Genomic DNA, 21,539 nt, shown 5'->3' with positions numbered 1-21,539 from the left:
AAATAAAAAAACCCAATAGTGTAATCCTTTTCCAATAACGGACAAGTTAACAGCACAGCAGGCAAATTAATAGACTATGTTTGTTGCCTGCAGGCAGTTACTGAGTTACATGTATTTATGTTACTGCTCTAACAGTAAATATTTTCACAGGTTGTAATTTTGCATTGAATTGAGACTGCCTGCCGGTAGCTCTGATGGGCATGTGACTGTGGTGGTGTATGTGTTTAAAAGGCAAGCTAACACTGATAAGTGGAATGTCGGAGTTGAGCTGTGTGTGGGAGTTAGTGACTGGGTTTCTGAGAATCTGGCTTTGATGTGTTTATTCTCACTGGCAGCCAGCACTGGTGGTGGCTTGTTGCACTTTCACTTTAGTGGAAGTAGTGTGGGCTGTGCTATACATATTCATGGTCTTTAGTTGTCGGCCATATTTCATATATTATTCACATTAAAATAATGTACTTGATAATGGGCACTGTTATTTTATACACAGACTTGTATACCATGTTACATGTAACGTTGTTCAATGATGTCATAAAGGATAGAAATAAAAGGAGAAAAGTGAATTTTAGGCAGCTATTACCATCTGCTATAATTGGTATGTGACCTAAAAAGTTGATACTGTACCTTAAAAATGCTGCAGGTTTATTGGTTTATTATAAATATTAATGCCATGCATACATTAACCAACAGCTATTAAATATTAACCAATCAGGAGACAAGCTTTCAGATGCAAACCACAAAGTTATCAACATGTACAAATTATGTAAAGATCCCATCGTTCAGTTGGCAAACATGTATTCTTTTAAAATCTATACCTGGCTGACAGATATTATATAGGTGGCCAAAACATTGCAAGCAGCCACCTATTAATGACATCCATATTTACATATTTACGGCATATAATGAACTTTATTACAGTAGCAAGGTGTTAGGTGGCATACAAAATACTGCTGGCAAATGTGTTAAAAAAATGTAGTCGGAGTTTAATGAAATTAAATAATCATTATGGATATTATTTATATTCTCATATTACATGTAGCTTTTGGTGTTCACTGTCCTTGAAATCAAAATAATATCTAATTATGTCCACTAATTTAAGTTTACGTACACTGTGTACTCAGCAGTGTACATTATGCTTGAAATATTTGAATACCTGTCTTGCCTGAAACTAGAAGGAATAGGACTTCATGGATCACAATAAAACCAATTATGGTTTAGCTAATTTTCTTATATATATATATATATATATATATATATATATATATATTTTTTTTTTTTTTTTTTTTTTTTTTTTTTTTAAATGATTAAAATATGGTTAATTTAAGGAAATTTTATTAGCCAAATACCAAATGTTGTAGCCACTTTATATAAAAATTATCAATTGGCTAATTTGGCTGAACCTGTAACTAAATTGTCATGGTTGTACATAAAAAAAGAGAAAAGTTGGCTCTTAATTAAGAATAAATTATTACCACCCTTAGAATCTTAAGAAAGGTATCAATGTTATTCCATCAAACACTAGAGCAGATTCTTATTTATTCATGAAACTGGTGTAACTTGCACACTGATATGTCCATAATATACATGATGTAAATGGACATTGTTTCATTCTTTGCCTTGTATATGGGAACTTTTTCCATTTTTATCTCAGTATACATACATCTCCTATATCTCAATAACAGTTATCGTGCTGAAGACACCTTGTTGACCACACACTTCTACTTAAATGATATATGACCAGCCCTAGATCTTCACAAACTGTTGTTGTCGATTGTGAATGTAACCTTGGCCCTTAGCTGGTGTTTACCATAAGTATATGCCTGCTTTGGGAATTCCCATTTGGAGGTTAACTTTATAGTAAAGGACTAATGCTGTATGCATTATTATACATTACATGGACAGGTGTGTGTATAGGTTAACTGTATCATACTAACGCCAATGGCCACTGGTTAATGGCCTCTTTGTAGTGATAACACTGAGCAGTAATCTTTGAAAGCTGTCCTCACTCTACTTACAAATGATTACGTGGCCCAGATGACAGAATGCATTACACTGTAATTCTGGATTATAGCTCTTGCATTGATTTGCAATGGATCAATAACTTAGTACTGGATGTTTTCCACTGTTGCTTTAATAGGCAACAGTCTGGCTTTTGTGCAGAGTACCCAGGGAACAAATTAATGTTCAGATATTTAAAAATCTTACTTTAAAATCCAGAAATTGGTTAACGTAATAGTTGCCTGTGAATTATACTTGCCTAACTGATGAGTTACCTATAACCCTTAGTAATATTCTGCAAAACAGTGTAGTCTACTGCATTATTGAATTATATATGAATTTTTATGATAAATGAATAAAGTGCCATTGATCCTGAAGCAAGCAATTCACAACATTTAACTATTTGACAGTTAGCATCAATTTCAAGTTACGTAACTGACAAGTGAAGAAAATGGTTGTTTGCATAAAATATTGTACTGTTGTATTCTGCTGTTCAGCTCAGGTGTCCTGCATACATGTATTTTTATACATTTCATATGTAAAACATTGTCTCCAAAAGCACTTACACCACTTCCAACCACATTTTGTGGGAAGTTTTCTTGGCACACCAATAATCAAAATTGTAACTTTGGTCATTCTGACCCCCAGGGGCCTGAGGGGTCGGGCCCAAAATGGGAACATTAAGCCAGTTGTTCAATTTATTCTCTGTACATATTTTTTTCCAAAAATGCTAAACTGAATAATTTGTACATGTAAAGGTCAAAAGATGGTTTATTTAATTTGTTAATTTCAGTAATGTTGTGTCCCCCATTTGACTCCATGTAGGGGGTCAAGTTTTGTTATATAGAGAAATGCCATGTGCTATTTTAATTAATTAAATAATAGCCAAATTTCCAATTAATGCATTTATTAATATTAAAGGAAGGAAACGCTGACATCACTTTTTATTTTTACATGTAAATCCGTGACTTATATAGTCTTATTCAACTTACTGTGCTAGTACTGTAGGATTGTAAACATGAAGCCAAAGCCTATTACAGCCTAAAAAAATGTGTTTCAGATTTCATCCTTGAAAAAAAAAAAAAAATAGTGGGAGTATTTTTAAGTAGGATTTTTTTAATTATTATTATTTTTTTAGTTTTAAATCAAATCAAACCAAGAAACTGTAATTGGATGAGGTGTTCTGAAACAAGTTTTCTGATTGCAAAAAAATCAGGATTTATGATTTTAAATTAGTTTTTACTTCCAAACATTTCATGGACGCTACATAAAATTAGGGTAGGTCGGGAAACCGGAAACAGATATTTAAGTTTTTAGGCCTAACTGAAATTGTCAGCTGATTTATAACTTGCTTTCTGTTTTTCAGGCTTCATGAAGAGATTCTCGACTTTTTCAAGTACATGACTCCCAGACCAGAGGAGGCTCAGATGAGACGAGAAGTAGTAGAGAGACTACAGGACGTCATTCACGATTTGTGGCCTGATGCTAAGGTTAGTGGCGGAAAGTGATGAGGATGGTCATGGTGGAGAAATCTTATTAATTTTTGGCCATGTGATAAAGATATATATATACTATCACATTTCATAAGGCGTAGTAAAAAAAATTGTTTGGTTCCGGTTACCCGACCGTCCCTAAATTTTTGGTGCCGACCCTAAACTTTTTTAACCTTTTTCCCACCCTTTTTTTTCCACCTGTTTTATTTAATAATCCATTAATATCAATCCTAATTTTCGTCGACTCTAAAAACAACAACTGCAGAGAGATGCCACGAGATCTGTCAGTCCAAGATCTCGTTACCAGAAGACCCGGAACACTTCGCGCAATTTTACTTCCGAAGAGTTCCAAATGAAAAGCTTCCAAGAGCCATTCGGAACTCCTCGTACATTTCCACGAAATATAAGCATAGCGGAATGTGACGAGGTGTTCCGATTCCTTGAATGTCGTTTCATTTGAAATTGATTTAAATACATGTGTAATATTATTTGATTTGAATGAGCACATTGTAAATGGAAGACGCCATTGACACCACATGCTCTCGGACGTGTTCTTGTACTCATTCGGAACTACTCGGAACTTGTGAATCCAATCTTCAAAATGTTACGCTAGTTTACTGTTAAAAAGCAGAATGATACAAATGTCCAGTCTATTTTGGTAGGGGAATTCCCTAAAACGTAATCGAACTTCTAGAAATACAGAGTTACGATTCAATGTTAAACATAAAGAGTAAACATGAAAATAGCCGATTATGCTGAAAAGATTACTTAAATTAAATCTTTAGACATCAACTCTATCAATATTTTGCATTTGTTTGACAAATAACCCCTGTATTTATTATTAAATATGATATCCATGGCATTTGAAATGAACTGGTAGTACCCAAAACCTTAAGAAATGACAACTCTTTTCACATTTAATAGCGTCTGCAGTGCTGTAGTTGTGAGGAGGGGGTGTAACCATGTTGTGGATCAGACCTTTAAAAGCAAAAATACAAACCTGTTTTACCTCTTTGTCAACAGTGCAAAGATACTGTGCAGTGTCCTTATGGACGACCAAAAGGGAAACTGTTTTCCTGAAAATAGTTGTTTTCTTTTGATAGCTCTGCTATGAGGATAGTTAGTATGGAGATCTTTTTGTTAACTTATTTTGTTAATTTTTATTGACATCTTCGTCATGATGTTCATGATGTACATTTTGTTACTGCAATACTGGCAATGAAATAGGCCGGGAAGATCAGTGTTGTTGCTGTAGTTGTGAGGGGGTGTAACCATGTTGTGGATCAGACCTTTGATATTAATTTTTTTTTCCAATGAACAAATTATAGTGTTATTTTAGTGTTATCGTAGTTTATAACCTTACCGTGTAGTATTAGACTTGGGTGGTGTTTACATTAATACCGATTGTGGTTTGACTAGGTTACGACATGGGTTTTTTTTTATAGAAAATAATTAATGATTCTCATTAGAGTATGTATTGTCAGTTGCACTGTAACACAAAGAAAGAGCTTTTAATATATTAATCTGCTATACTATTCAGGAAATATTAGCTCGAAAATGGGGGAAAAAAAAAAAAAAAAAAAAGTTTTCCCTACCTACCTACCCTATTTGTTTTTGGCATGTAACAGGAACCAAACAATTTTTTTTACTTGGCCTAAACATTATTTTGATGTGTGCAATATTTTGCTATTTTTACATTTATTTTATTACATTTATTTTTAAAAAGTTACAAATAGGTAATCATTCAGAGCAGTGTTAGAGAAAACAAAATTCACCGAGATGTACTGAAAATAGCCGAATATTACAATTTGAATTTCTTGAATGTCCCGTATTGTGATTGGCCTACGGTTTCCAACAGACCAATGATTTGCTGTGTAACAAGATGGCAAACAGTTTGCCTTTTGAAAAAAAGGTGTCCCATGTTGTTACAGGCCACACACCCCCACCCCCTACCCACCCACCCAACTGCAAAGCCATCTCTCAGTCCTCATTAACATCACTATGTTAAAGTAAAATCAGGGTTTTTTTGGTAGGGTGTACAAACATGTCTGTTATTGACACCACTGAAGTGTATTGTTACTCAAAGTAAAGAATATAAGTATTATAAGTGTGAAATTGTCACTATCATTGAAAATAAACTTTCTTTCTAAGTTAAAGGAAGTACTTCTTGTTCTTTTGAAAAAATCATCATGCTCCGGCGAAAGTTACCACCTTTTCTTGCCGACGAGGTTTTCAGCCATGCTAAACCTCAACCGGTTGTTATAAAATAAAGATTATTGGTAAAACGCACAAATCTCTCAAGTTAAAAATAGAACTCTCAATTACGCTTTATCCTTCGTCAAATAAATTTAAGATAAATTAAAGGGACAGACCCGTGTTCGAGATTAACGGTATCCAAAATTTGTAATCTCGAACACTGCAGACCCTATTTTTTTCACTATTGGAGCCATTTATGATCACTGAAATCAAACATTACTTATATTTTATTGTTTAGATTATCCATTTCTGTATAACCGAAGTGTTTCTGGTCATCCTGGTGTTTCTAATACCACAAAATGCATTTTTCGTATTTTTAAAAAGACGTGCATCTGAGAAGTAATGTTATGTAGTCATGTTTTTAGTCTTATTTTAAGGGTATTTCAATGTCACAGACTCCTGTTTCACTCTGTTGTATCCAAATTTGTTACAGGTTTGTAAAGTAACCAAACTTAGTGTCCATTTTTATGGGTTGAAACTAGGGTCTAGGTGAAAAATATACCTTTGAAAACTAAGGTCAGTTATTTAATTAATTTAATCATTTTTATTTGTATGGTATAATGTATATTATGTATTTATGCAAAATGGTAACGCGGTATAAACATTACATTTCGCAGATCAATCTGCAAATAATACATAGTTGAAATTTTTTATAGATACCATTCGGGTCACTTTGGCCATTTCCGTATCATAAGGTATGTGTATGTTCGTTTATATAATCAATTACAGAAATTGTAATCGATTAGTTGAAATTTGGATTTTACCACCAATCTCCAATTATTCCAATAAATCGGACCACCACTAATACTGTGTGCTATTTGTTTCAGCGATTGGTGTATGTTGTGTGTGTGTGTGTATATATATGTGTGTGTGTATATATATATATATATATATAACTTTTTTGATTTCTCGTTTCAGGTGGAAATATTTGGCAGCTTTCGTACAGGCCTCTACCTTCCAACCAGGTATTTATTTTAGAACTAAAGTACACTTAGTGTACTGGATTGTTGTTTGGTAAGACTAGACCAGATTGATTATGATGTACAATAGATGAAACATTAAAATCCAGTAGTAATTGCAGCAATCTGTTGGATAAAACTTTGTTTGACAGCCACTAATAATTGTCGGCAACCGGCTCAAAGTAAACTAGAACCCTGAAGAACGCATTTTCAACCGACCAATCAAATTGAGGGATGCTGTGTAAATGTGTTACATTGAAAAGCTTATGAGTATTTATGTACACCAAAATGTGTGTGTGTGTGACTGTCGGCTATTGGATGTCAAACATTTGGTAATTCTGCAGTGTTGTAGAATGTTGGTAGATATTTGTTCTAATTTGTTTTATTTGTTTACAGTGACATTGATCTGGTTGTGTTTGGCGATTGGGATAATCTTCCACTGTGGACCCTACACGAGGCATTACTGGTGAATGGAATTGCAGATGCATCCAGCATCAAAGTGCTTGACAAGGCTTCAGTAAGTGTAGCAACATTTTAGATAGCACCTGCCTAAAGACGGGGACCATTTTGTTCAGTATGACATTGTGATCGGCATGCAAAATTCATAGAAAGCTACAAAATGTTAAATAGTAATTGCTATTTAGTTTTCAACTGTCGCTAATAAAAAACATTTCAAAACAAAAAATGTTCTCTGAATGAAATATAAATTCATGAAAAATCAGGCTATAGTCACAGTAAAAATTCATGGGATATTACATGTTCAAATGGGTATGCATCCTGAATTGGCAAGCCACATGTTGGTCTTGAAGATTGGGGATGCAAGTTATCACTAGCCTTTCCTGTCAGACTGTGTGGTCAGTGTCTTTTATTTCCTGTGTCTTAACTTTGTAATTAATTGATTGGTTTTGTTTGTAGGTGCCCATTGTTAAGATGACTGACCTGGCCACTGAGGTGAAAGTGGACATCAGTTTTAACATGGTCAATAATAACGGAGTTGCCAGTGCCGAGCTGATTCAGGTATGTATTTTTGTTTATACTTATTTTCATGCTTATATCCTATGAAGGTACAAGCATGCTGTCTTGAGCACACACCTCGTCTATCCAGGACAGTGGGTTAGTGGTTAATGAGAGAGAAATTGGTGTAGTGGCCTTACAACTATCCACTGAATCGTTAAAACACACTGTGGGTGGGAGCCAGTACTTAATGAAAACTCGATACCTACCAGTACACCATTGAGGCCGTTTGATTCAGGTATGTTAGACAAACGTTTAGTTACAGAAACTCTTGTAACAATGTTTTAATATTGGATCATATTTATTCAGGCACTAAGTCTGTGTGAAACGAAACTACATTATCTTACGTCCCACCCTCTTTTGTAACTGTTTAATATTGGATCATATTTATTCAGGCACTAAGTCTGTGTGAAACGAAACTACATTATCTTACGTCCCACCCTCTTTTGTAACTGTTTAATATTGGATCATATTTATTCAGGCACTAAGTCTGTGTGAAACGAAACTACATTATCTTACGTCCCACCCTCTTTTGTAACTGTTTAATATTGGATCATATTTATTCAGGCACTAAGTCTGTGTGAAACGAAACTACATTATCTTACGTCCCACCCTCTTTTGTAACTGTTTAATATTGGATCATATTTATTCAGGCCCTAAGTCTGTGTGAAACGAAACTACATTATCTTACGTCCCACCCTCTTTTGTAACTGTTTAATATTGGATCATATTTATTCAGGCACTACGTCTGTGTGAAACGAAACTACATTATCTTACGTCCCACCCTTTTGTAACTGTTTAATATTGGATCATATTTATTCAGGCACTAAGTCTGTGTGAAACGAAACTACATTATCTTACGTCCCACCCTCTTTTGTAACTGTTTAATATTGGATCATATTTATTCAGGCACTAAGTCTGTGTGAAACGAAACTACATTATCTTACGTCCCACCTTCTTTTGTAACTGTTTAATTTTGGATCATATTTATTCAGGCACTAAGTCTGTGTGAAACGAAACTACATTATCTTACGTCCCACCCTTTTGTAACTGTTTAATATTGGATCATATTTATTCAGGCACTAAGTCTGTGTGAAACGAAACTACATTATCTTACGTCCCACCCTCTTTTGTAACTGTTTAATATTGGATCATATTTATTCAGGCACTAAGTCTGTGTGAAACGAAACTACATTATCTTACGTCCCACCCTCTTTTGTAACTGTTTAATATTGGATCATATTTATTCAGGCACTAAGTCTGTGTGAAACGAAACTACATTATCTTATGTCCCACCCTCTTTTGTAACTGTTTAATTTTGGATCATATTTATTCAGGCACTAAGTCTGTGTGAAACGAAACTACATTATCTTACGTCCCACCCTCTTTTGTAACGGTTTAATATTGGATCATATTTATTCAGGCACTAAGTCTGTGTGAAACGAAACTACATTATCTTCTTGTTTGTATCTTGGTACACTATCTTAAGCTACAACTTTAGATGTGTGTTTTTTTCTGTTTGAAGGACTACCTACAGAAGTATACCAACTTGCAGTATCTGGTACTTGTAATATCTTAAATTAAAACTGAATGTTTTTTTCTGTTCGAAGGACTACCTACAGAAGTATCCCAACCTGCAGTATCTGGTACTTGTAATATCTTAAATTAAAACTGAGTGGGTTTTTTCGGTTTGAAGGACTACCTACAGAAGTATCCCAACCTGCAGTATCTGGTACTTATATCTTAAATTAAAACTGAGTTTTTTTCTGTTTGAAGGACTACCTACAGAAGTATCCCAACCTGCAGTATCTGGTACTTGTAATATCTTAAATTAAAACTGAGTGTTTTTCTGTTTGAAGGACTACCTACAGAAGTATCCCAACCTGCAGTATCTGGTACTTGTAATATCTTAAATTAAAACTGAGTGTTTTTCTGTTTGAAGGACTACCTACAGAAGTATCCCAACTTGCAATACCTGGTGCTCGTACTAAAACAGTTCCTGCTGCAGCGTGACCTCAATGAGGTGTTCACCGGTGGAATCAGCTCGTACAGCCTCACCTTGCTCACAATCAGCTTTCTACAGGTACGTTATCAGGAGTGAATACATTTTAAGTTAAGGGAAGGGGTGCAGCTCAGTGGTAGATCATTTGCTTGAGGTGGTATGATTACAGATTAACAGTAATGGGCAATACTGGACATTTGTCACTGTCTATTTAATAAGTGTTTGCAGGATATAGACTTAACAAAAAAACAGAAAATCTTCCTAACTGAATGTGGGTATTTTTGCATACTTTGTGCATGTTGATAACCTTGTGAGATGTGTTCATAGCAAATGGTAACAGTAGCTTATAATTTAATTTTCACCAGTTATTTTTATTCTTAATGGAAAAACCGGATGAAATAGTAAAACTTTGGCCACTGTTTGCTTCGACACCATTAATACAATAGTCTTATTCAACTTACTGTGCTAGCACAACAAATATGCTATTCAACCTGAGTCATACCTACACACTGCAGAATTCTCTCCCTTGCCGGATATGCGCAATGCTATCCTTGCACGGGCTACCTGTAACTTCATTCTCAATTCTGCAGTCCACCTGTTAACACCTGTTAAGCTTTGGCAAAAAGTTTTCTTTACTTGTAATTTTGTGTTTGTTTTTTTGGTTGAACTTGACATACGGTTGGTAGTTGGGAATTCTGTGTTGAATTTACCATGTCCGACGCGAGTTCGTTGACAGCTAGCGCACGGAAAGTTTGTGCGCGAGATGGTTGTCCATTTCTTTTACGACGTAAAGACACACACGTGTTGTGTCCGGACTGTCGGTCTTGTTCTCAAGACCGTCAGTGTGAGATCTGCGCCACGTGGTCTCCTGACCAGTGGGGTCGGTTCGGTTCGCAGACTCAGGTTTCGGGTACCAGCAAAATCTTGTCGTCTGCTTCGGCAGTAGTCGGCAAGTCGGACTTAGTGGGTAGGTCCCATAAGTCTGTAGACACTTCGAAAAGTGTCCGGAAAGGGGGGAAACACAAGGGTGTTTCTTCTTCTGTCCGTGTTACGAGTACAGTTACAGATACTTCGGGAGCGCCCCCCCCCGGGCTCCTATTGTGACCGTGGTACGTGAGCCGTCTTCGTTAGTGACGGCGCCTTCCTCTGTTTGTGTGGCTTCGTCGCGGGCGTCGCCATCGTCGTTACTGTTACCTTTACAAACAGAAGGGGGGGCAGGGTGGAGTCGTCGCGGCACCGGTTTTGACGACTTCATCGGTTACCGAGCACATGCACTCCGTTGTGCATAGGTCCACTGCTTTGTCCGCAGAGCAGGTGGCCCCGACTTTGCCTTCGATTGCTGACAGTCGCTTCGGCACCTCAGCATTCTCAAGGCCCGAGGAGAGTTCTGCCAGTTTGCTTCGAACTAAGCCAGTTGTTCCGATGCCGGGATCCGTCTCTGATGGCATCCCGACCGATGTTTACCGTTGGGTGGAGGACTCATCCCGTTTGGGTCCTCCGTTTGCATATGTTTACCCCAAGGGTCCGGTGACTTCGGTAGCAACGGACATCTCCTCACAGTTTGCACCGTCTTTGGTCCCTACCTCTTCGACTTTACTCGATAGAGGACGAGGTTCGCGCAGATACCCCTCGGTTGGGGGTACTCTGTGGCCGCAAACTCCGACCGTTCCGCACTTGGCGCAGGAACGACCGTTAGGTTTTCAGGAAACGTTGTTTCGGAGTTTTGTGGAATTTTTGAACGCTTCGCCTCAGTTGGGATCATTGCTTTCGCCCCCCTGGTTTTCCGCCAAAACCAGCAGAAACTGCGTCTCGACAGCAGTTTGACGATGCAGTTAGGGATTGTCGTTCGGTTCCTATTGTTTCCGTCTCGGGAGACGCTGCCCCAGGGGCGTCTCGATTAGGGGGAGGAGTCCATATCGATCTTCGGGATCCAGTGGACAGTGACCTGGCTTCAGAGGAAGCGTCGGTTGGACCGGATTCTGTCGCTGACCCAGCTCTCTCTCACTTCGGTTCGGAGGTAGAGGAGGAGTGCGATTATCCGGCGGTTCTGGCTTTTGTCAGGGACCAGGTCCGACAGGTATGCGGGGACGCTATACCTCAGGTTGAGGCCCAGCCTACATTCAAGGGTGTCTCCTTCGGGAACCGTTCTTTGAATTTGGTCACTCCTCGTGAGGAGTCGGGTTTACCACTTGCACAGGAGGCGCACAGTTCACTTTGTGACATTGATGTGTTGATCACTGGCAGTGATCGTATCCTGGGAGTGGGTGTTGATGAGTACCCAACGGCACTGCCTACGGGGAAAATCCTAACGGGAGCGCGCATTTTTCGTGCCGACTCCTATGAGACGTTGGGGGCGGATTTTCTCGAACATCCGGCGGTCGTTCCCGCTAGTGTCCGAGCCGCTTGTTCCCCATCGCCGCATGTGTCATTGTCAATCGCGGATCTGGAATCGTTCGAACGGCTGGCTAAGTCGATGTTCCAGGTTAATAACCATTTAGGTACGTTCCTATTTGGCTTGGATAAGGCTGTCGAGAGCCTTCCCGCGATGGCGAAAGGCTGTTTGGAGGCTGCGTCAAAAGCCTCTAAGCATATCGCTCAGTTATCTGGCCGATTGTTTGCGAACAGTCTTTTGTTACGGCGTGACCATTACCTGGCGGGTTTGAGTGCGTCAAACGTTGCGAAGACGTTTTTTTGTACACGTTCGGTACGGGAAAATTTACTTTTCGGTCCCGATTTTAATATTGTCCTAGACAAGGATTTGTCGCGACCAGTCCCGAACACTCGACCCTCAACCTCTGGTAAACGTCGGTCCACGTTTTCGGGGTTCAAGCCTCCTGTAAAAAAGGCTGCTTTTTTACAGTCGGATCAGATCCCTAGGGTTCCTGACACTAGGAGGCAACCAGGTAACAACCCGTCTTCCGCTAAGCGAGGACGCAAACGTCGTACTGCGTTCCGTTCTCAGTCCACCAAAGGCGTTGCGCCTACGGGTGGTAAGCGGTTGGGGTGAGGGTACGTGAACGATCGGCAGTTGCTTTCGGAGGTACCGTTAGCAACCATACCCGTGGGGGGCAGGCTCCGCCATTTCCTTCGAAATTGGTGCAAGCTGCCTGGTCTCGACCCCTGGGTTCTGTCGGTCGTTCGACACGGTTACAAAATACCCTTTTCTTCGAGCCCCCCTCTTACTTCCACTCCGAGAATGCCGCCGTTACCGTCCGCGGATCGGCGCGTTTTAGTGGAGAGTATGATTGCCGAGTTTCTCAACAAAGGGGCCATCCAGAGAGTCAGTCTGGACACTCCGGGATTTTATTCTCATCTTTTCTTCGCCCGGAAGAAAAATGGGGAATGGAGACCAATCCTAAATTTGAAGCCACTGAACGTCTACGTCGATGTTCCTTCCATGAAAATGGAAACGGTTCATTCGGTCCGGAACCTGCTTCAAATTGGGGAGTGGGCTGTGTCGATCGATCTGAAAGACGCATACCTCCATGTCCCGGTGCACAAGGCGTTTTGGAAGTTTCTGCGCTTCCTGTTCGACGGGAAAGCGTACGAGTTTCGTGTGCTCCCGTTCGGTTTGGCGACGAGTCCCCATGCTTTTACACGTGTGGTAAAAGCGGTGGTAGGTCATGTTCATTTGTTAGGGGTTCGAATGCATACCTATCTGGACGATTGGTTGATCCCAGCTTCGTCGCAACAGGAGTGTCAGACCAATGTCGGGTTGGTTTTGGACACGATCCTCCAATTGGGTTTTATTCCCAATTGGGTGAAATCGGAGTTAACGCCGGCTCAGGTTTTCACATATCTCGGAGTGGTCTTCGATCTTGTGGTAGCGTCGGTTCGTCCCACCGATGCGCGTATCCACAATTTCCAAACGTCGGCGCGACGTTTGATGGGGGAGCAAAGTACTACGGTACGATCTCTCCACGTGGTGTTGGGCCACCTCGAATCTCTGGCCTCATTGATCGTGCGGTTCAGACGATTCAAACGACCACTCCAGTGGCATTTGTCCCCACGGTGGGACGGTCACAATTGGGACACGATAGTGCCTCTGGGCCCATGGTTCACTCATCCGATACAGGAGTGCCTGTCGGACAAGTGCATGTCCCTATCGGTTCCGTTGCACCCCCCTGCTCCGGATCTGATCCTGTTCACGGATGCGTCGCTGCACGGGTACGGGGCGCATCTGTTGGATCAACACATTTCAGGGGTATGGAATCTCTCCGAGAGGAAGCTTCATATCAACTGTTTGGAGATGGAGGCAGTGCATCGTGCCTGTCTTCATTTCCGGTGTGTTCTTCGACACCGTCGAATTCTGTTGAGATGCGACAATACGTCGGTAGTGGCATATCTCAATCGTTGGGGTGGAACCAAATCGGAGACTTTGGGTCGCAAAGCTCTTGCGATTTTGGAATTCTGCGACCAACTAGGGACCACTCTCTGGGCGAAACACATTCCTTCATCGGTGAATGTGTTAGCAGATGCCCTCAGTCGACATACCCCTGTTCAGACGGAGTGGATGTTGAACAAAGGGGTGGTCGCAGCGGTTCTTCGGGTGTGGGGCAGTCCACAGGTGGACATGTTTGCCACACGGTTGAACAACCAATTGCCGGTGTTCGTGTCCCCGGTACCGGACACATTGGCGTTGGAGTACGACGCGTTAAGTATGGATTGGACGGGACTGGATTTTTATGCCTTCCCTCCTCCTGTCTTACTCGGCAAGGTGTTGACCAAAGTGGTCCAGGAACCTTGTCACGTGACGTTGATAGCTCCTCTGTGGGTGGCGCAGCCCTGGTTTCCACAGCTCCTGTCACTGTTAGTGGCAGTCCCGTTCCGATTACCAGTGTTGTCCGATCTACTCAGCCAGCGACTGAGTCAGACGGTGTGGCATCCGAAGCCGGAGGTCTTCCGGTTTCACGCGTGGAGGTTATCAGGGCTTCCTTGCGACGCAGAGGTTTTTCGACAAGAATTGCGCATCTCGTCTCTTCAGCAAAGCGCAAATCTACCGAGTCGGTTTATCAGTGTCACTGGCGTATGTGGGTTCGTTGGGCGAACGCACGGGATTTCGATCCCTTATCGCCTACTGTCAACGATTTAGCGGAGTACTTTCTGGCGTTGGTCCAAGAAAGGAAACAAAGTCACGACAGTGAAAAGTCACAGAGCTGCGATTTTCACTACTCTTAAACAGTGTGGATGTCGTGACTTTTCTACCAACTTGGTGTTGCATGATTTACTTAAATCATTACAATCCACGGTTGAACGACCTTCCATTATTCCGAAATGGAATGTCTTTCTGGTGTTACATGCTCTTAAGGGTGCGCCTTATGAGCCGTTGAGGTTTGCTAGTCTTCGTGCCTTGACGTGGAAGACTCTGTTTCTGGTTTCACTGGCAGCTTGTCGTCGGATCAGTGAGATACATGCTTTTTTGCATGACTTGGTTGATTACAATTCGGACGGGTCTGTCACTTTACGTACCGACCCTATCTTTGTTGCTAAAAACCAGTCTCCAGGGGAAGAGTTTCCACCTACTGTCATTCACAGTTTATCTCGTACACTGTCATCTGATAACTCGGATAGACTTCTTTGCCCGGTGAGAGCATTGAAGTATTATTTGCAGCGTACGAAAAACCGGCGGCAGGGTAAAAAGAGATTGTTTATTTCTTATACCATTAGGCCGGGTGATGTCACAAAAAATGCTTTGTCTCGATGGATAGCAGCTACCATCAAGCTAGCATATGAGATGGCGGGTGATCATGTGTTACGGAATTTCTCTGTTAAACCACATGAGATCCGAGCCATTTCTGCTTCCCTGAATTTTCATGACTCTTTAGATATTATAAAGGTCATGAATGCAGGGGTTTGGAAAGGACGGCACACTTTTGACCGTTTCTATTTCCGGGATATGGCGGTTGGTCCTGACGGTACGCGTAGGATCCAGACAGTCATTGCGGCTCAACACGTCGTGTCTGTGCGCAGGGCAACGGAAAGGGGTCGACCTCTTTTCCGTCCGACTGCCATCGTTTCACACTTCGGACATGTTTAACACTCCACTCTTTTCTGAGGGATGGGGTTTTTTTGTAGTGTTGTCTACCGTTTCCTCTCCCTGGGGAGATGTTTTTCCTCCTTTTCATGGGGATGAGTTTTTCTTTTGGGAAGCCCCTTTTTATTCCCAAAAGTTTTTTGACTCCTTGTTACCGTATGTCGTGGTTCGTCCTATCTCCATGTCATTACTTCAAAGGAGCTTTTTGGGTACGGGTAAGTCCTCTATTTTCTTACCTCCTCCCATTAATGTTGAATTCACGTGCTCTAACGGTGTCATTGCACGTCCGTTATAGCATATTTGTTGTGCTAGCACAGTAAGTTGAATAAGACTATTAGAAAATTTGTTTCTAATTTTCATTATTATTCATACTTACCTAGTGCTAGCACAACAAACTATACCTCCCACCCACCCCTATGAGGCTTTCCCTCGGTGGGTGGACTTTGAACCGAGAATGAAGTTACAGGTAGCCCGTGCAAGGATAGCATTGCGCATATCCGGCAAGGGAGAGAATTCTGCAGTGTGTAGGTATGACTCAGGTTGAATAGCATATTTGTTGTGCTAGCACTAGGTAAGTATGAATAATAATGAAAATTAGAAACAAATTTTCTAAAAGTGGGACATGGCTGATGTATTACAGCATCTGTAAATCGATTCCATTTGGTGGATCTGGATTATATCCCATTACAAACGGCATACCACACACCGATTTTGCATTTCTATGCATCATTGCACACTTTAACTGGATCTGTGACAGTTTTCCTTTGAAAATAATTTTAATTGGTCCCATGCCTGTACTTTAAAGCCCAAGAGAGTGATTCTGTCTATTCAAATGAACAGGAAGTGTCTGGTAGTGTTTTTTTCTGTGATGTAATGACTACTGTTTGTGTTTTGATCATATGATATACACAATAGTTGTTTATTAGAACTGTGCAGAACATCATTAATTGATACCTCAGTTTGTGTCGGTTAACATATGAAGAGTTCCTTTAACGAAAGCTTTATATTCATTTACGTCTTTTTGAGGAAAAACTTATTTTCACAACTGATTACATATGTCACATGAAGTTTTTAAATCATGTTAATAGACAGATCACATTTTTGTTCACATTTTATTTTTGTTTTGTCGAGATACTAACATTGGAATACCTTCACTGCTAACATCTAAAATTGGGGTGTATTGTGTTTTGAGAATGGACTCTTCATATATAAAGCCAGGACTTCATAATACAAACATTTGCTTTCAGCTTCATCCAAGGACCGATGCTACCGACATGCGTGCTAACCTTGGAGTACTGTTGATAGAATTCTTTGAGTTGTACGGCAGGAATTTCAACTACCTGAAGACAGGTATTCGAATAAAGAATGGTGGAGCTTACGTGCCAAAAGATCACATTGTTCGAGAGATGGAGAGTGGCTACCGTCCTTCCTTACTTTGCATTGAAGACCCTCTCACTAAAGGTGAGTTTGTCATCTACTGGATTGTCAGTAACAAAAAACAGTCTACAAAGATATTTGTAGTGCTAATGATTGAAAAAAAACCTGTCATTACTAAAGTACAGAAGAATTTGATATTACATTTTACAGGATTCTGCTGAGTTCGACAAATCCACTAGCCCGACACCCGTGGCTAGTGGTTTTTAAGTTCGGGCTAGTGAGAAACGCAAAACCACTAGCCCTGCAGGCTAGTGGTTTCCCACCCCCTCTCCTTATTGCTCAATCGTGTTTTGTTTTGTTTTTTTCTCTCGGCTGAAATTTCGTTTAATAAATTTGATTGTGACGTTTGTCATAGAATAATATCAACACCATCAGTATATAATAATAATCCACTTGAACTAGGTCTGCAAACTGCAGTAACATGCTATCTCTACAACATCACAGTTACAGCATGCATTGTTTACTTTTCCCTTTCAAGTTTCATGCACTGGAAATAAGTCTAATGACATGCATGTTTTGATTGGTTGGACATGTCATGTGGTAGTTAATCTCGCACATAATTATGTTTTAGGCTAAGAACTTGGAAATCACCAATCGTGACTACAGGTTAATCTCAATCAAGTAAACCCCAGTCATGTTTTGAATTTCAGTGTTTGTTTTATTTACCTGTTTTATTGTTTTCCAATTTAACACTTTGCTTATATATGGTTATCGGCAACCAGGAAAACAATTTACTTTAATGGTAACCGCACATGCAATGACTCGGCTTGGCCTATTACGTTTGGATAATGCCTCACAGCTGCTGATACAAGATAATACCTTTTTTGTTCATCAGTTAACAACGGATTAGATGTCGCCATTCTATTCTTTTGATATCGGTCTGACATGGGATAATGCCCTGTATTTGAGCAATTGGCAGTACCGTTCCTGGCGACATGAATAGTAGGCCCTAAATGTATAACCCACTACCAAATACACTGAACCATCTATTACCGTGTGTCACACTGTCGTACCCTCATTTAAATTTAATTATTTTGATAGTGGGTTTAGATACCAACCATGAGTTTAATCAATTATTTTTGCCCGGGGGAGGGCAAAAGCGAAAACTGGACAATGACGATGGATCACACTTGTCAAAAGACCAAACGTACAACACGACAAAACTGAATGTGTAATCTTACAAAAATTAGATAAAAATCCAGTTATAATTGATCAAGAATTTGGGCTAGTGCTTTATTTTGGTGGGCTAGTGGTTTTTACAAACCCACTAGCCCTGTGGCTAGTGACTTTTCAAAATATTTGTCATACTCTGGATTCTGCCAAATAAAAGTCCAGCAGATAATATATTATTTTAAAACAAAAAAATTATATCCATTGTTCAGGTAACATCAATTGAAACAAAATTCCATGTCCAGAAAATAATTTGTTATTTATTGGAATCAAATTCTGATTCAATTAGTTACTTAGTACATTGTAAACAAAATAAAAATCCATGGGGGGAAAAAGCAGTCTTCAAGCTTCTCCTAACATGATTTCAAGTGGATTCTGTTTGAATTTGATAAAATATGAAGCTCTTGGTGTTGAATATTTATTGGTAATCTGTTTCTTCCAGGCAATGACATTGGCCGAAGTTCTTACGGTGCTATGCAAGTGAAACAAGCCTTCGAGTATGCATATCTGGTGTTGTCTCATACTGTGGCACCACTGAATAGTCACTTCCTGCGGGGAAATCACAGGTACATTTCTGTCTGAAGTTCGTCTTGTGTTTTCTTTATTTTCGTCTGTTATGTAGGTGTATTGATTGTACACAGCAGGCAACACTTTGTCTAGTATTACATTATAGTTAACTATTAAAATTTCAGAGATAATTGAGGTACAAAAATTATCACTCTACCTATGACTTCAAGCGAGCGACAATATGTACAGAAATCACCTCATACTCTTTTGAAATGTTGCTTAGAATTCATTTGTTTGCTTTTAATAATTCGTAACTTCATTACCATACTGTATTTTATCTATAGCTGTCGTTACTTTTCAGCATTCTTGGCCGTATTGTACGGGTGACAAATGAAGTGGTTGAATATCGAGAGTGGGTTCAGGCTAACTTCGGTCCCAAAGATTCTCTGTCAACACAGAACACTGTCCCAGTCCCAGTTCCAACTTACGCCAGTGTGGCCACCTCAAGAATCAACCTGGCTAACTCTACGGTCAAGTGAGTCCACACTGTTCAATTTCCAGAATCAAGACATACTGGCATATTAATAATTTTAATACAGTTAACATTGGGCTTTTCCATGTATACACAATAGCAATACTTTTAATTCATGACACAGCATATCTTACTCTGTACTGACTTGAAAGCAAGTCTCGTATAAGAAACCAGGGTGATCTTCATCTTTGAAAGTAGGTGGTTATTTAAAAATATATATATATATATATATATATTAATATATAATATATAATATATGTACAGTCAAACCTGTTGTAGCGGACACCTGTAATCAGCGGTCTCCTGCCACTTTTTTTCCCCCTCAAATGATTTATAATGTAAATGCACGTGTAATAAGCGGTCACCTGTTTTAACGCAGCCAGCGGCCACCTAAATCGGATCCCAAATCGCTAAAATACCTGTATTAAGTGACCACAGTATATGTTTACTGTTGTATAAAAGGGATATTTTAACAACAACTATAAGGTGTAGGAAATAACTGATCTTCACACCTTCAGGAATACTAGTACCCATTCAGTCCCAACATCACAACTCGAGTCAACTGTGTATCAGTTAAGAAAGTCTGATTCTGGAATGCATCTAATTGCCTCTGGGCAGGCTGCACTTGACATATGGAGATTCACTTACTGTGATAATCCACCACATGAAGTAGGAATTAAAGAAAAAGAAAACAAATGTGTTGAGAACGGTTAATTTAATACATTCCAGTTGCATTTTTTTCTGAAAAAAGTGACATGTCAAAAGTGGTTTATAGTGAAATGTGAATCACACATCCGTTAATTAGCAGTACAGACGGTAAAACAAGAAACAACAACAAATGTGGCAACCTGTAATCAACAGCCATCTATCTTAAGTGGTAACTTTTATCTACTCCCTTGTGTGACCGAGGGGCGAGACGTAGCCCAGTGGCAAAGTGTTCGCTTGATGCGCGAGCAGTCTGAGATCGTTCCCCGTCGGTGGGCCCATTGGGCTATTTCTCGTTCCAGCCAGTACACCATTACTGGTACATCAAAGGCCATGGTATGTGCTATCCTGTCTATGGGATGGTGCATATAAAAGATCCCTTGCTGTTAATCGAAAAGAGTAGCCCATGAAGTGGCGACAGCGAGTTCCTCCCTCAATATCTGTGTGGTCCTTAACCATATGTCCTTGTGTGACTGCTTAAGACAGGTTTGGCTGTGTATCTTTGGCTGTATCTACTGAACACTGAGGAGTATAACTGGAAGCATAAAAAGTAGGTGGTGGTGGCAGCGGTAGGCAACGATAATGATCAATTGATGTCAACTAATGAATGCTGTATAAAACATGTTATACCTCTGCTGGCTAAACCTCACTTCAAGAGGATTGAATAAGGTGTTTTTAACGTGTTTTTAGGGGGGTGTTTTGTAATGTATATTGCATCTGAATATACACTTGTTATCTTATATTGTAAATTTGCTTTGTAAATCTGTAAAGAGTCTGGACATGGTGAAAACTTACTTGACCAATACATTGTGTTTTTCTGTTTAGACACTGCAGCATCAACAACAACAACATTTTGCACAAGTCCAAGTGTGATGTTGAGCCCGTTGGACAGGTTTCCCCTGGCGACAGTGAGAACTCGGACTACGGAAACAGTTCGGGCTACAAGTCATCGGCCAGCTCTAGTGCTTCAAGTTCTTCGAGCTTAGCAAGCGACACGGTGAGTGCAGATGCCGAGGTCTTTCCTTGAAATAGTTTGAGAAAATATTTACAATGATTTACTGAAAAATATTTTAGTTATTGTTAATGACACAAATTCTAGAAATCTGTGTTCCTTAGGCTTTGATATTTTAGTGTGCTAGTAGGTATCCTGTTTTATCTTGATTAGTAATTTGAATAACATGACAATTTGCTTTAAAAAAAATTAAAATTAAGATATTTAAAACAGGCTTATTTTCGATATAACAATACAGTTTAGTTTTCATATTGGAAAATACTAACTTATTAAATATTTGAAAATGTGATTTTGTTATTTTTGGTAAAACATTATTTTATATATTTAAAAATAGTGTTTTATTTTAGACATTAAAAAAAGAAAAAAACAATTTAGTTCTAGATTTTTGGATATACTATTCTGATATTAATCGTTTGCCGG

The 21,539-nt window shown here is 39.6% G+C and overlaps 1 protein-coding gene across 1 annotated transcript in view; it reads left to right on the top strand.

The window, feature by feature from the left end:
- The window catches only part of LOC121389479 (terminal nucleotidyltransferase 4B-like), a 40,029-nt gene that overhangs the window by 7,060 nt on the left and 11,430 nt on the right, over nt 1–21,539 (top strand). Inside the window, exons 2-10 of the mRNA XM_041521126.1 lie at nt 3,365–3,488; nt 6,666–6,712; nt 7,103–7,223; nt 7,622–7,723; nt 9,663–9,803; nt 17,004–17,217; nt 18,806–18,929; nt 19,232–19,405; nt 20,933–21,104. Of these exons, the coding sequence (XP_041377060.1) occupies nt 3,365–3,488; nt 6,666–6,712; nt 7,103–7,223; nt 7,622–7,723; nt 9,663–9,803; nt 17,004–17,217; nt 18,806–18,929; nt 19,232–19,405; nt 20,933–21,104 (1,219 nt within the window). The remainder of the gene's footprint in view (nt 1–3,364; nt 3,489–6,665; nt 6,713–7,102; nt 7,224–7,621; nt 7,724–9,662; nt 9,804–17,003; nt 17,218–18,805; nt 18,930–19,231; nt 19,406–20,932; nt 21,105–21,539) is intronic.

The sequence above is a fragment of the Gigantopelta aegis genome, chromosome 14 (genome assembly GCF_016097555.1).
Source record: "Gigantopelta aegis isolate Gae_Host chromosome 14, Gae_host_genome, whole genome shotgun sequence".
In the NCBI taxonomy this organism is placed as follows: domain Eukaryota; kingdom Metazoa; phylum Mollusca; class Gastropoda; order Neomphalida; family Peltospiridae; genus Gigantopelta; species Gigantopelta aegis.
This window is presented reverse-complemented; position numbering and strand designations above follow the sequence as displayed.